The sequence below is a fragment of the Balaenoptera ricei genome, chromosome 11, assembly GCF_028023285.1.
Source record: "Balaenoptera ricei isolate mBalRic1 chromosome 11, mBalRic1.hap2, whole genome shotgun sequence".
Lineage (NCBI taxonomy): Eukaryota > Metazoa > Chordata > Mammalia > Artiodactyla > Balaenopteridae > Balaenoptera > Balaenoptera ricei.
Window position 1 is genome coordinate 44,542,901 of NC_082649.1, and position 14,398 is coordinate 44,557,298.

The 14,398-nt window shown below is 39.0% G+C and overlaps 1 protein-coding gene across 22 annotated transcripts in view; it reads right to left on the minus strand.

Moving 5' to 3' along the window:
* DST (dystonin) overlaps window positions 1-14,398 on the minus strand; it is a 510,328-nt gene that overhangs the window by 239,805 nt on the left and 256,125 nt on the right. For 11 of the 22 annotated variants that reach the window (XM_059939002.1, XM_059939018.1, XM_059939017.1 and 8 more), the window contains 2 exons: window positions 1,094-1,183; window positions 528-563 (listed from right to left, as the gene is read on the minus strand). In XM_059939002.1, the coding sequence (XP_059794985.1) occupies window positions 528-563; window positions 1,094-1,183 (126 nt within the window). Of the gene's footprint in view, window positions 1-464; window positions 564-1,093; window positions 1,184-14,398 lie in introns of all 22 variants that reach the window. The other 11 variants (XM_059939019.1, XM_059939025.1, XM_059939006.1 and 8 more) reach the window with 2 other exon arrangements.

Below are 14,398 nucleotides of genomic sequence, written 5' to 3' on the forward strand. Positions count from 1 at the left end.
AGGTAAAGAATGTCCCTCAAATGCCTACTGCCAGTAGGAATGATTTAAAGCATAATCTTAAATATTAAATAAATGTCCGTAAATTCGTTCAAATAAAACAAAAGACAGTTATGTTGGAAATATTAATTTCAGAAGTGGAATAGATTTGCATTAAAATCAGTGGGCTGGTTGTAAGATTTCCATACTTATACAAAAGGTATATAAATTTCTTTAGCTCAAATGCCATCCTGTAATTTAAGCACATATGTTCAAATACCATGCAGTGCACAGAAATACAGAAATAAATTTAAAGAGAAAATATGTCCTTTGTCCAAGTTGTTGGTACACACACATCCATCTCCCTGTGGGTTTTGGTCCTTTCTATAGTTTTCTAAAAAGGAGCCCAAACCCGTGGGTTACTCTATCGTGTTAGCGCTCACCGCATGTAAGGCTAGGTTAGTGGAGTTACGGGGGCCGACACCTACCCCCTTATCCTCATCCTCCACATCCTCATGCTGTTCATATTCGCATGCTTCTGTGGCACTCACCAATCGTAAGGTCTTCAAAAAATCTCGTTCCCTTGGCTAATGAATATAACAGACAGAAGATAGGACAGCAAAGACACAAGACAGACCAGAAATGAAAAGAAGAGCATGAACAGAACTTAATGAAGGAGACCAGGTAACCAAGAAGGGGGAGAAATGTTCACAAAAAAGGAGATGACACCTGTGGAGGGGGTTAGACCATCTGTCAGAAAGTGATGCTTATTTGCTTGCTATTTGTGAGTCTTTTTATAGGGGGTTATATTATGCATCCAACTTCTGATAAGAAAAAAAAAAAAAAACCCAAGGTAAAAAAGAACAGAAGTAGTATTTTAATTATAGAATTGATTATATAAGCAAGGTCATCAAAGTACTTCCATCTCCCAAATGCACATCATTTGAAGTCTGAAAATGCTTCATAATCTAACCAGAACTCTTTTTCCAGGCAGAATTCACAGCAGCTCAAAAGACGAATGCTGCAAACCTCTGAACAGTCTGTGCTGAAAACATACTAGTCATATGCAAAAAGGATTACATGTTCTTCAAAATAAATAACAAAATTTAAAACTTACCAAGGTGTCTCCTGAAAGAACCTCTAAAAGAGAGATCAAATTGTGTCCGTCCCTCAAGTCTTCATAGAGATCATTCACGTGTTTTCGAACCTACACAGAAAAAAGCAATTTAAAATTTTCGGTCCTAGAACCCAGATCATCCTTAAGACTCAAACAAGAAAGGGGACAAGAAGAAAACATTCCTTCATGTACATGTGTTCATTCATGTAGTGTTTTTAAAAATATTAGTATTCTCTCACTACTTAAAAAATAAAATTTAAAAACTAAAAAAAGTAAATTTCAGATTAATAATTCATACAAGTAAAACTGTTAAATTTTTAACACAACAGAATAAATAAAAATCTGGACAACTACATGGAGTTACAATTTCCAAAATACAGGCAATGCCTGACCTGAATCATGATTCCTGATACAGCAACCAAAGCCACCTCAGCAAGAGGGGTGAGTTTTTATCCCCTGGTTGGTCTTCCTAATCTCTGGGCCACAAAATCCAGGATGCCAGAGGCACACACTCCACACTTTAAAAATCCACAGATGTAGGCTGGGGAAAGGGTACATGAGACTCTGTATACTATTTTTGAAAATTCCTGTGAGTCTATGATAATTTCAAAATAAAAGGTTTTTAAAAATTCATATATGTGAGGTCATAAGACCTCTGTCCAAAATTCTTCTGTACAGCATAAATCTTCCTGTGGTGGAGAGTTTTCTTTCTTTCTTTTTTTTTTTTTTTTTTGGATACCTTCTTTTTTAATATTTTACTTTACATTGAAGTAATTTGATTTACAATGTTGGGTTAGTTTCAGGTGTACAGCAAAGTGATTTACTTATACATATACATATACCTATTCTTTTTCAGATTCTTTTCCCATATAGGTTATTACAGAGTATTGAGCAGAGTTCCCTGTAATATGCAGTAGGTCCTTGTTGATTATCTATTTTATATATAGTAGTGTATATATCTTAATCCCAACCTCCTAATTTATCCCTCCCAGTGGAGGGTTTTCATAACCACATTTACACTAGCTGCAAGTTAACAGGCCTCGTTTAAGTTTCTGATTTTAGAGCTCAAACCACCAAAGATTTCCCCCAAACTCTGCTAGTTAGCCACACAGGGACACTTCCTGTGAATGAATGCTTGGCCCACTGTAAGGTGTCTGCCAGACAGACAAGGACAGAGCAGGCTGTGAGAATGGCTGTCCCACAGTGGGCTGGTTCATCTCCACGTTCTCACCTTTGGGGGATTCTGGGCTGCGTTACTTTGCGCTGCTCTCAGGAAAGGAGTCAAGGAAGTGGTCCTGAAAGAGGCAGAGACCAGCATCCCCCTTGCATCACTCGGGCACAGCCCTACATGCTCCCTGTCTGTGTGGTACACTCTGGAGGTTTATACACATGAGTCAAACTCCTTTGAGCTTGCAAAATGTCAAGTGAATATACAGCAGAAAATAATACAGAGATCCAAAGTATAGTCAAAACTCTCTGACTACAGAGCAACCAGCAAGAAAGGGCCTAATGGAAACTAGAAGCAAGCCTTTGATGGGTAAGTCTTCTGGGTCTAAAAAAGCAGCTAAATTTTATTATCTTAACTGACTATCTACATGTTTTGCAGTATGTTTTATTGTCAGAAAATACATTTGATTAGTGAAGAAAAAACTTCCCTTAAGAGTTTTGTATCAAATTTACCACCTCCCATACAGTAGTTTGGGACTTTCTGCCTAAGTCACAGAACCTTTTAATATTCCATTAATTTAATATTCAATTATCCATCTATGCATCATTACTACAAAAAATATAGGCATTAAACTCGGGCCCAATAGCTCTAAGTAATTGCTAATGCCAATAGTACCTATAAAGTGGCAAGGAAAACTGAAACAGTCAAATTACTTTTAACCAAGTGTCCCCATTTTCACAAGCTGACATTTTTATTTTGATTTCCTAATTCCCAAGGAATATCAGCTGACTCTTTGGTGTCACAAGATACAACAGTAATAGAAAGCTCAAAAATACTTCATTTTTCTAAAAACAAGAGCATATCATAACACATTTCAGGCAATCCTTATTCAGAAAATCTATACATATCCAAATAAGTTACAAAGAGATTATTCCTTCCATTAAATATTGGGTTGGCCAAAAAGTTTGTTTGGGTTCTTCCATAAGATGCTACGGAAAAAACTTTTTGGCCAACTCAATATTTACCTTCCATTCAATAAATACCATTAAAAGACAATCCCCTGAAGTACTCAATTACATTTCAGAGATGAACCAATTTCCAAGGATCTTTTCAGGAACAAATCTATGACATACATGACACACATGCGTGCAGAAAAGCAACTTTATGAAATGAGTACTAATACTTAATTTTCTACTCACATACTAGAGCACTGTAAGAATTCACGTGGTCTCATTCCAAGCCATGAGCTTGAATTTATAAGCCTAAGGGCCTACTTAAAAACAAGACAGAGGATGTCCATAGATGGATGAATGAATAAAGAAGATGTGGTATATAAACAGCGGAATATTACTCAGCCAGTAAAATGAAATCTTGCCATTTGCAACAACATGGACCTTGAGGGAATTAGACAAAGTGAAATAAGTCAGACAGAGAAGAACAAATTTCACTTATAAGTGGAATCTAAAAAAACAACAAATGAGCAAACGAAACAAAACAAAAATCACAGATACAGAGAACAGAATGGTGTTTGCCAGAGGGGAAGGGGTATGGGGAGTGGGTGAAACTGGCAAAGGGGATCAAAACATACCAACTTCCAGTTATAAAATAAGTAAGTCATGGGGATGTAATGTACAGCATGGTGTCTATAGTCAATAATATTGTAGCACATACTTGAAAGCTGCCAAGAGAATAAATCCTGAAAGGTAACTTTGTCTGGTGATGGATGGTAACTATAGATTTTTGTGGTGATCATACTGCAATGTATACAAATATCAAATCATGATGATGTACACCTGAACCCAATACAATGTTATCTGTCGATTATACCTCAATTAAAAAAACAAGGCAGAGGAGCTAAGCTTGTGAATTTCATGCACATCACTGCATTTAAATCTATGTGCTCCTCTATGCATCTCCAGTGTAACCAGAAAGCAGACTAACTCTAAAAGCCTGAGCAGGGACATGAGAGATCACATTTATATAAACAACATTATGCAGCTCCTGACCCTTGGCCAGCTGCTGAATCCCTCAGAACAGACAACTCCATAGTGCAGGTCTGACATCTTCAGAAGGTACAGTAGGACACAAGTGCACGGTCAGGATGGGGTCCCGCAGGGCAGTAACCAACACACAGAGCTGAGTAGGCCATGCGCTCTGGTCCCCTTTATCCACTGAGGCCTGCCTGAGTCACACTTCAATCCACATGCACTTCCTCTGTCTTTCTCACTTCAGGACAGTTAAAGATGGGGTGTAATTAATAGCCAAGACATGGAAACAACCTAAACGTCCATCGACAAATGAACGGATAAAGAAGACGTGGTACATATATACAATAGAATATTACTCAGCCATAAAAAAAGAACAAAATAATGCCATTTGTAGCAACATGGATGCAACTAGAGATTGTCATACTGAGTGAAGTAAGTCAGAAAGACAACAACAAACACCATATGCTATCACTTATATGTGGAATCTAAAAGAGGATACAAATGAACCTATCTAATGAAACAGAAACAGAATCACAGACATAGAGAACAGACTTGTGGTTGCCTATGTATGAAACAGAAACAGAATCACGGACATACAGAACAGACTAGTGGTTGCCAAGAGGGAGAGGGTTGGTGGGGGGATGGACTGGGAGTTTGGGATTAGCAGATGTAAGCTTTTATATATAGGATGGATAAACAAGAAGGTCCTACTGTATAGCACAGGGAACTATATTCAATATCCTATGATAAATCATAATGGAAAAAAATATTAAAAAAGAATTATTTATATGTATAACCAAATCACTTTGATACACAGCAGTAATTAACACATTATAATCAACTATACTTCAATAAAAGAAAAAAAAAGATGGGTATGATTCTGAACACATATTTCACAAGAAAGCAATTTCACAACTTGCCAGATTGAACCAAACCATCTACATCAGAGAAACTTTCCACAGCAAGGTGTCCTTTTCCACCATCATATTTATGCAACAATAAAGAAAAATTAAATTAGGCATGTTTAGAGAAGAAGAAGATTATGCCAAGTAAAACCACGTTAGGAAAAGAGAAAACATGTTATAAAGGGGAAAAAAATTAGGATTTTAGCCATGTTTCTGCCATAGGTCTCATGAACTAGTACCAACTGCCCAAACTCTCTGAACCTCAGTTTTCTCACTTGCAAAATAAGTTTGAAAACAGAAGGCCTCGAGTTCAAACCAGAGAACAAAAATTCTGTGATCTGAAAATAAAATTGTCATTGTTTTAAAAAAATCAATGTGTCAACTTAAAAGAGAAAATATGTAAAATGGAAAGCTACTCTTAAGACTTCTGGCTTAATTTCTTAAGAATTTTAGAAAAAAATACATAAACAGACTAATTTAGCTTCTATAATGCTTGAAAACATCCTGAGTCATTGGTTATCATGGAATATTGCTTGTTTTTCCTGTCTCAGAGGATCATTCTGAGGGTCTAGAGAAATATTGTATATGAAAAACACTACATAAATGTAAGATACCATTATTCTCATCTTTATCACTCCAGCATTAACAAAAATAAACAAAAATATATAAATGATGAGTTATTACTAGGCACCTGACCCTGTTTAAGTGCTTTATAAGTAATGGCTCATTTTCTTCACCACAAAAGAATAGGGTAAAAGAGAATGTTAATTAAAAATTAAATATCAACATTATGGAAAAAAAGAGAAAAATTAACATTATGGGGAAGGAGTGGTAATGGATGAACTGCGTGAAAATAACTGGGGTCGTAGAGAAATATCTGATCATGTGATCAACTGGGGATGAAAAAAGGAAGGGATTAAATAGTTAAGCTGACACAGAAAAGCCTTTTATTTTGTCCAAAGTCTGAGTCATAGACATTTGGCCTGGTAACTTTCCTTCACAGATGACTGCAAACTGCCAACAGTCTCAGCCTTCCGCTTTCACTTTTTAATAAAACATTCTTTCTTCCCATTTTGGATATTCTCTCCCTGTGGGACAAAAAACTGTCTGAATAAACAGTGCTCGAGGAAGTGATGAGCAATGTGAAAGCACTTTGAGACACTCTGTGGTTAAATTATATAACTCGAATTACATAACAGGGATGAAGCATCCTCTTCTATATTTCATACAATACTCCCAGAATATTGCAGTGCTTTTGAAAACATGTGTACAGCATTGCACCTACAGTTCACCCCTAGAGGGCGCTCATCTTTTGCTTAAGAAGAGTTTCCTAAGGAAGGGAAATAAAAGTAGAAGGGGGGTGGGCTGAGATTCCAAACAAGGTCCTGGTGATGACATACTAAATACTTCCGTTTTAATTTTGATAGAGAACAGAGTAGATCATGCCAGGTCTGTATCATCTAAATGGCTTAACTGTTCAAAATACCACTCAAAATTTTTATTTTGTTGACTTGTAATTGTTTGATTTTACGTGGGCTAAATCGAATTCAACCGTGAAGATCAGATCATCATATAGCTGCTTATGTAATGTTCAAGGATACCTTTTTCAAAAGTCTGACTCTGCAGTGGCTGATGTCAATCTAGACAAATTCCACAAAAATTTTACTTCCCATATCTAAACTTACTGCCACAGTGGAGCTGCAGTTCAGTTCAAGTCACCAAATATTTAGTAAGCATCCATCATATGACAGGGTATCAATTGACTTCTAAGGGTACAAAGTTGAATAATAAGAGCATGCCACCTCTTGAGGCCCACAGGCTAGGATGACAGAAATTTACAGAGGGGTCTGGAGTCTGAGAAGTCCCCCCACAAAGATGGGAGTGTTCCAGGTGGAAGAAAGAACCAGAACAAAGAGTCAGGTGAGGGTGCGTGCAGCTGTAGGGTGAGTTTCAGGGAAGGAAAGCGCCCGTGAACCAAGGAAACGTGAGGTAGGGGATGAGGGTGGAAGGGGGCCGGGGCGTGGAGGGGACTTGACCTGCCACTTGAACAAGGACAGACCTTCCCTGAGCAAAGCAAACACAGCCACTGAAGGCTTCCACGCAGAATGAGGACACAGTATCTGACCAATATAAACCTTCTAACTATCTTGAGCAAACCTGAAGCACAGATAAAGCCGCCAAAGGTCCAATCTGTAGGCAAGGATGGAGGAAAGGTACCTCGGTGGGGGAGAAAAGCAAACAGAGGCCACTCCATCAGTGAACCTTGGTAAATTGCATGCCTCCCAACCCAGCAGCAAGGAGCAAAATGCCAGAAAGGACTGCCAGGCCTCTCTTAAAGCAGTCCTACATCTGAAGGACACAGTATTCTGGAAAACAACCCCTATCTTTAGAAAGCCACATAAATAATAAAAGAAGGCTTGTCCCAAGTGAGAGCGCCTCACTGCCTTGGGTGGAGAGAAAGGGGACAGTCAGCTTCAGGGAAAACTATAAGTGAAAATGTTTTTCAATGTAATTTTTTGACTTCAAACAAACACACTCAGGAAAAATAAGCAACCACATTCTCCTGGGAGAGCTCCTTACAAGTCCTACTCTATTAATATGTTACCATATCAATTATTGATAAGTAAATTGATGCTTTAAAAATACACAGAAATGCTGCAAAACAATGTATTCGCTTAGGTGCCTTATCTGAACAGTTATTACAAACTTATTCCAGTACTATTTCTTTAAGAATGGTGAAAAAATAAAACCACAGCTCAGACTCTTCCTAAATTACCATAAATTCTAAATTGGTGCAGGTAAAAATATAAAAGGGAAATATCCTTATCTGATGTAATAAACAGGTGATCATGCTTTTTCCTAGGCAGTATATTAGGTCAGCATTAAGGCCATACATAATTTATCTCCTTCACTGTTTTTTAGCCATAAAATAAAGATATTTGTTATATATCATAGGGTATTAATGAATAAAATAATGAAGAGTTTTAAACAACTCAGTGTTGGCCCTAAGTAGTACAAATAATCTGTCTACTCCATATTGGACCTGATTAGTTCTCGGACAAAGAAGATTTCTCTTTTAAGCTTTCAGGTTGACAATCTACAGTCAGTTAAAAAACAAGCAAAAAACAACAAGGTCTTCTCTAGTCTTTCACTACAAGGTAGAACTACAGGTTGTTAAATAAAATAAGAGCATCTTTCTTACTGATAAACACTTCATGATTTGGGGGCATTTTAGTCACGGTTTCACCCAGGTACTTCTTATACTCTCTTCTGTACAGTTTCACCATTGTCGTAGGAACCTTTACAAAAGGCAATTCCGATTTTTAGAAATTTTAAAGCAAGAAGCTCTTTTCTGTAACAATTTGTTTGGGGTTTGGTGGCTGGTTCTGGTTTGGTTTGGTCTGATTTGGGTCTACCTCTCCTTCCAGGTCTTCCCTTTGGTCCACAGGAAAACAGACAAAAATCTATTTTTGCATGTGTCTCCCCATTGTCCTGTGGATCTTTTATCGCCTGCAGAGCTGTATAGGCCTTGGTGCTGAACACTTATAAATAATGTAATTGAAAGGGAAAAATAAACTCAGAAATCAATTACTCTGCATATTAATTATTTTGTATCTGCCCACTGTTTTTGAAGTTAATTTTCATTAAAGATGTGGTCTAGGGACCTCCCTGGTGGCGCAGTGGTTAAGAATCCGCCTGTCAATGCAGGGGACATGGGTTTTAGCCCTGGTCCGGGAAGATCCCACATGCCGCGGAGCAACTAAGCCCGTGCACCACAACTACTGAGCCTGCGCTCTAGATAGAGCCCACGAGCCACAGCTACTGAAGCCAGTGTGCCTAGAGCTCGTGCTCCCCAACAAGAGAAGCCACTGCAATGAGAAGCCCACGCACCACAACGAGAATAGCCCCTGCTCGCCGCAACTAGAGAAAGCCTATGTGCACCAACAAAGACCCAACACAGCCAAAAATAAATAAATAAATAAATAAATTTATTTAAAAAAAAAAAAAAGATGTGGTCTAAACAACCTCTATACTACAATGTCAAACAAAGGAGCATGGGTTCACAAAGACATCAGCGTCATCCACTCCATGTAGGCTTTAAAAGGTAGGAGGGGGCTTTTTCAGATGAGGCTAAAGGATGTTTCTGCCCAAGACTGTCCTGAGGGTCAAATACAGCGATGTTTTGGCAGGAGGATGTGGGCCTCTCCTTTTAAAAGTTTATAAAATATCTTCCTAGCTCATTACTTACATAAACCTTTCTTTAAACTATTTATCACTTCAAGAAATCACAGCAAGTCCTAATCTATCAGAGCAGTTTTCAATGATAACATAAGGAAAAGGAAAGGAACCAATCACTGGCGTTTTTATACTCACCTCTTTCCCATTCACCTTCTCACAATCTGGGCAAAAGGAAGAAAAAGCTGAGAAAATGGGAATCAGAATCACTTACTTCTAATGAATAGTTAATAAGCTAGTCAATGAAACTAAATTTTGAAATCAATGTAAATGTGTGACTACAGTGATGTCACAAGACAAATGATGACAACTCTGCTGAATACTTTTTTTTTTTTTTAAACTTTAGTCTTTTTTTTTAATGTATTTTTTTTAAACGCAATGTTTACTTTGTTTATTTATTTATTTTTGGCTGTGTTGGGTCTTCGTCTCTGTGCGAGGGCTTTCTCTAGTTGTGGCAAGCGGGGGCCACTCTTCATCGCGGTGCGCGGGCCTCTCACTATCGCGGCCTCTCTTGTTGCGGAGCACGGGCTCCAGACACGCAGGCTCAGTAACTGTGGCTCACGGGCCCAGTTGCTCCGTGGCATGTGGGATCTTCCCAGACCAGGGCTCGAACCCGTGTCCCCTGCATTGGCAGGCAGACTCTCAACCACTGCGCCACCAGGGAAGCCCTCTGCTGAATACTTTTAAACCAGTGATGCACTACATGAGCTCATATGTGCCAAGTCCTAAAAACAGAACTGGACGTAAAATGAGCCTGTTTGACACAGGTAGCCCATAACTACAGTATCAAAGTCCTGCTCCGTTATCACCAACATTTTAAACAGATTCCACTGTATTGTCAAATTCTAGCTTTTACTGGAAAAGTTTTGAAACAGAATTGTGCATATTTTTTAAGAAAAATCATGTAAAATTATTTCTTAAACTTTCATTTAAGTTACAGACATGACCAAAATTTACAACTAGTTCAAAAAGTGTGTATATCCTCAATAAACCCCCACTTAATGACTCCAACATCCTAAGTTAGGTTCAGATTAATTATTAGAAACTGGAGATGCATTCAGGTAAATATATCCAGTTCCTAGATGAAAATAAAGACAGCTCCTGGAATAGAGAAACATACCAGTCATTGCCCCTTAATGCCAAGTCAATTTAGCAGACTGATTTTCTTCTTAACACCTGTCTATTATCCATTTCAAAGAAGCCTCGACCATGGTTGGCGATAAGATGGAATAACTTTGGGCGTTGGAGGAGGGGGGGGAGGCACCGCGGGGCACCCGGGAGTCCAGAGTAAGAGCTTTGAACGCTGAGGAGGGGGCAGGAGGACCCTTGGCAGCTGCTGAGTGCGGAGAGAAGAGTCCAGGAGAGGGACAGAGGGGAGTGACAAAAACTCTGCTTACTGAATACTTTTGAGCTGAATCATCTCCTTGGGGCTTGTTTCAAACGCCCTACAGGCTGTCAATGCCAGACCTGTTCCACAGTAATTCAACAATGAAGTGGACACTTGCCCTCAATAGGAACTATCCTCTTTTCTTTTGGCACCATGTAAAATACCTTTTCCAGGAACCCTCCTACACTGTTGTTAGGAATGTAAATTGGTAACAGCCACTATGGAGGTTCCTTAAAAAACTAAAAATAGAGCTACCATATGATCCTACAATCCCACTCCTGGGCATGTATCCAGAGAAAACCATCATTCGAAAAGATACACGCACCCTAATGTTCATTGAAGCACTATTCACAATAGCCAAGACATGGAAGCAACCTAAATGTCCATCGACAGATGGATGGATAAAGAAGATATGGGGTGTGTGTGTGTGTGTGTTGTGTGTTGTGTGTTGTGTGTGTGCGTGTGTATATAAAAGGATGGAATAATGCCACCTGCAGCAACCTAGAGATTATCATACTAAGTAAGCCAGACAGAGAAGGACAAATACCATACAATATTGCTTATATATGGAATCTAAAAAAATGATACAAATGAACTTATTTACAAAACAGAAAGAGACTCACAGACAGAAAACAAACTTACGGTTACCAAAGGGGAAAAGGGCGTGGGGGAGGGATAAATTAGGAGGTTGGGATTAACATGTACACACTATTATACATAAAATAGATAGCCAACAAGGTCCTACTGTATAGCACAGGGAACTGTACTCAATATTTTGTAATAACCTATAAGGGAAAAGAATCTGAAAAGGAATATACATATCTACATATATATATGTATATATATATATATATAGATATATATATAGATAGATATATATAAACTGAATCACTGTGCTGTACACCTGAAACTAACATGATATTGTAAATCAACTATACTTCAATTAAAAATTTTTTTTAAATGAATAAAATACCTTTTACAACATAGCTGTTTATAGCAAAAAGAAGCACAATCACAGGGCACACAGAAAAGCCAAGAACCAACTGAGCCCTCAAGGACTAACTTCATCTCCTTCACGGAGGATGACTAGCCATGTGTGTGCCACTTGCTGGAATGGTTATGAGATGAGTCAGGCTGCAGGCTGGGGAGGAAGCAGGACCCTCGTGGAGGGAGTGGGGCAGGTACTGTGGGTAAGGCGCCAGGGCGGGGGAGCCGGCGAGCAGGGCTGCCTTCTGGTCACACCAACATGGGCACTTCCCGTGTCCCTTTCAGAACACTGGGCGAGAGACTTCCAAAGGGGGATGACACAAGTGGTTGCTTCACGTCTTTTGAAGTCTCAAGGAATGGAAAATCTCAGGGGTCTCTCAGGAGCACATTTTATAGTTCTGAGGCCTTAACAATACCATGATGCTCTCTGATACTTTACATGCAACTAATTCACCCTTCATTAAACATAAGCCCATGTCCTCAAGTCCTTACAAGTAAACAACTGAGAACAACTGGTTGCATCCTCCTCATTAAACCTTTGAAATAACCCGGGATTATGACCAAGACAACTGCCATGGGGAGATGAACACGGAAACTATTTTTAAAGACACCCCCAGACGATGCAATTCCTCTGCCTCTGCTCTCATCCATGCTAATGCCTAAAACCTCTTGCCTGTTAAAATGTTTCCTTAAATCCAGATGAAACTCCAAGGCCCCCAGTACCATGATTTATATTTTCCAAACTAAAACCACTGCTAAACATACCTAGGAAACAGATATGTTTGGATGGAATCATAAATACTGGATTATTCCATTAATTACTTAATGAAAAAAATTTTTGACAAACGTTATATATGCTGTTGTTGAAACAAATCTGTGCTACAGAATTATATCTTCTGTGGGAAGATTCAAACTTGCAAAGATGCCATCAATTTCTTCAAAGTGATCACCTCCCAGGGATGGAGTGGGAGGCTGGGGTTAGCAGATGTAAGCTTTTATATATAGAATGGATAAACAACAAGGTCCTACTGTATAGCACAGGGAACTATATTCAATGTCTTATGATAAATCATAATGGAAAAGAATATTAAAAAAAGAAGGTATATATATGTATAACTGAATCACTTTTCTGTACAGCAGAAATTAACACAACATTGTAAATCAACTATACTTCAATTTTTAAAAAGTGATCATCTCCTAAATGACATTACAATTTTGCCAAATTTCCAGATGCAAATCTGCTCGACAGAGACTCATGGACCACAAATGCTCAACAGCTACTCCGCGCAGGTGTTCACGACCAGAATCAGAGGCGATGCCCGTGTATATCTCATACGAAAGCCTAAAATCTAAGTGGACACTATTTCCCCTCCAGCCCCTTTTCTGAGCATCCTCTCTTTTAAACAGACACATTTCACCAAGACTAGGCTGGAGCCAGGTACCACATAGCAAATCAGGGGCCACATTTCCAAAGGTGAACCCAGGACACAGCTGTGGGTACACTGCAGGCCATGTAGGTCCCAATGCCTTAATGGGACAGATGCATGTCCAGTCCCAAAAGCTAAGAGAATTTGAAAGGAATGTTGGCTGAATAGTTGAGGTCATATTCTCAAAGCCCCCACTGTCGGTTGTATTTCTCTGCTTGCTTCATGGTTATTCCTTCTACCCAAAATGCTGTTCTGTCCCACTCCTCCTCCGGCTATTGAATCTTACTTTTCCTTCAAGGTCAAGCTCTAATGTTGCCCAAACCATGAAGGCTTCCCTCTTCTGCCCTCCCACATTCCTTGGTTTATACCAAGACACCGATCATCATTTTCCTTAAAGAATAGTTTTACGTATATGATATACACAAGCAGAAGCCCCTTAAAAGGACAGAGCTGTGTCTTAGGGCCTCACTATAAATGCCTCATGCTTTGCACATTACCTTTCACACAGCAGACTGTCAAAGAAGTTTTGTTCAATAAATAAAAGATTAGTCATCTGTACTTTGCCTGTGACCTTAGCCTTGCCCTCGGCTGTGGGCCCCTGAGTGCCTGCCCAGTGATGGGGAAAAAAGAGAAACTCAGGAAATAAAATTATGAACTCCACCACCTACTTCCCAGCAGGGGATTTGTCTTTACCTGCGAGGCCCACCACGGCACCTGTGAGAGTTAGTACCTGGCATCGTGCCCTATCACACAGTTGGAGCTAAATAAATGCTGCTGAAGGACTAACACGCAGAGGGAGACCGCCATTCCTGAACAACAAGTCTTCTAAGTGTTCCCCCTGACCCATCTAAATTGGTCTGATAAATGACCAATGACAGAATGGTGTTCATATAAATCAAATTTCAAGACTTAGTAAAGAATCTTTTAAAAAATGTTTTTGGTAAAAATATATACATCAATGGAACCTAATCCAGAAATAGACTCACACATTTATGGACAACTGGTTTTTGATGAAAGAACAAAGGCAATTCAGTGTTGAATCTTTTCAACAACTGACGCTGGGAAACTAATATCTATGTGCAAAAGGATTCATTTGGACCTTTTCCTCAAACTGGATCAGAGACCTAAATATAAGAGCTAAAACTATACAACTGTTAGATGAAAACATACGAGTAAATCTTTGCGACCTTGGCTTAGGCAAAGATAT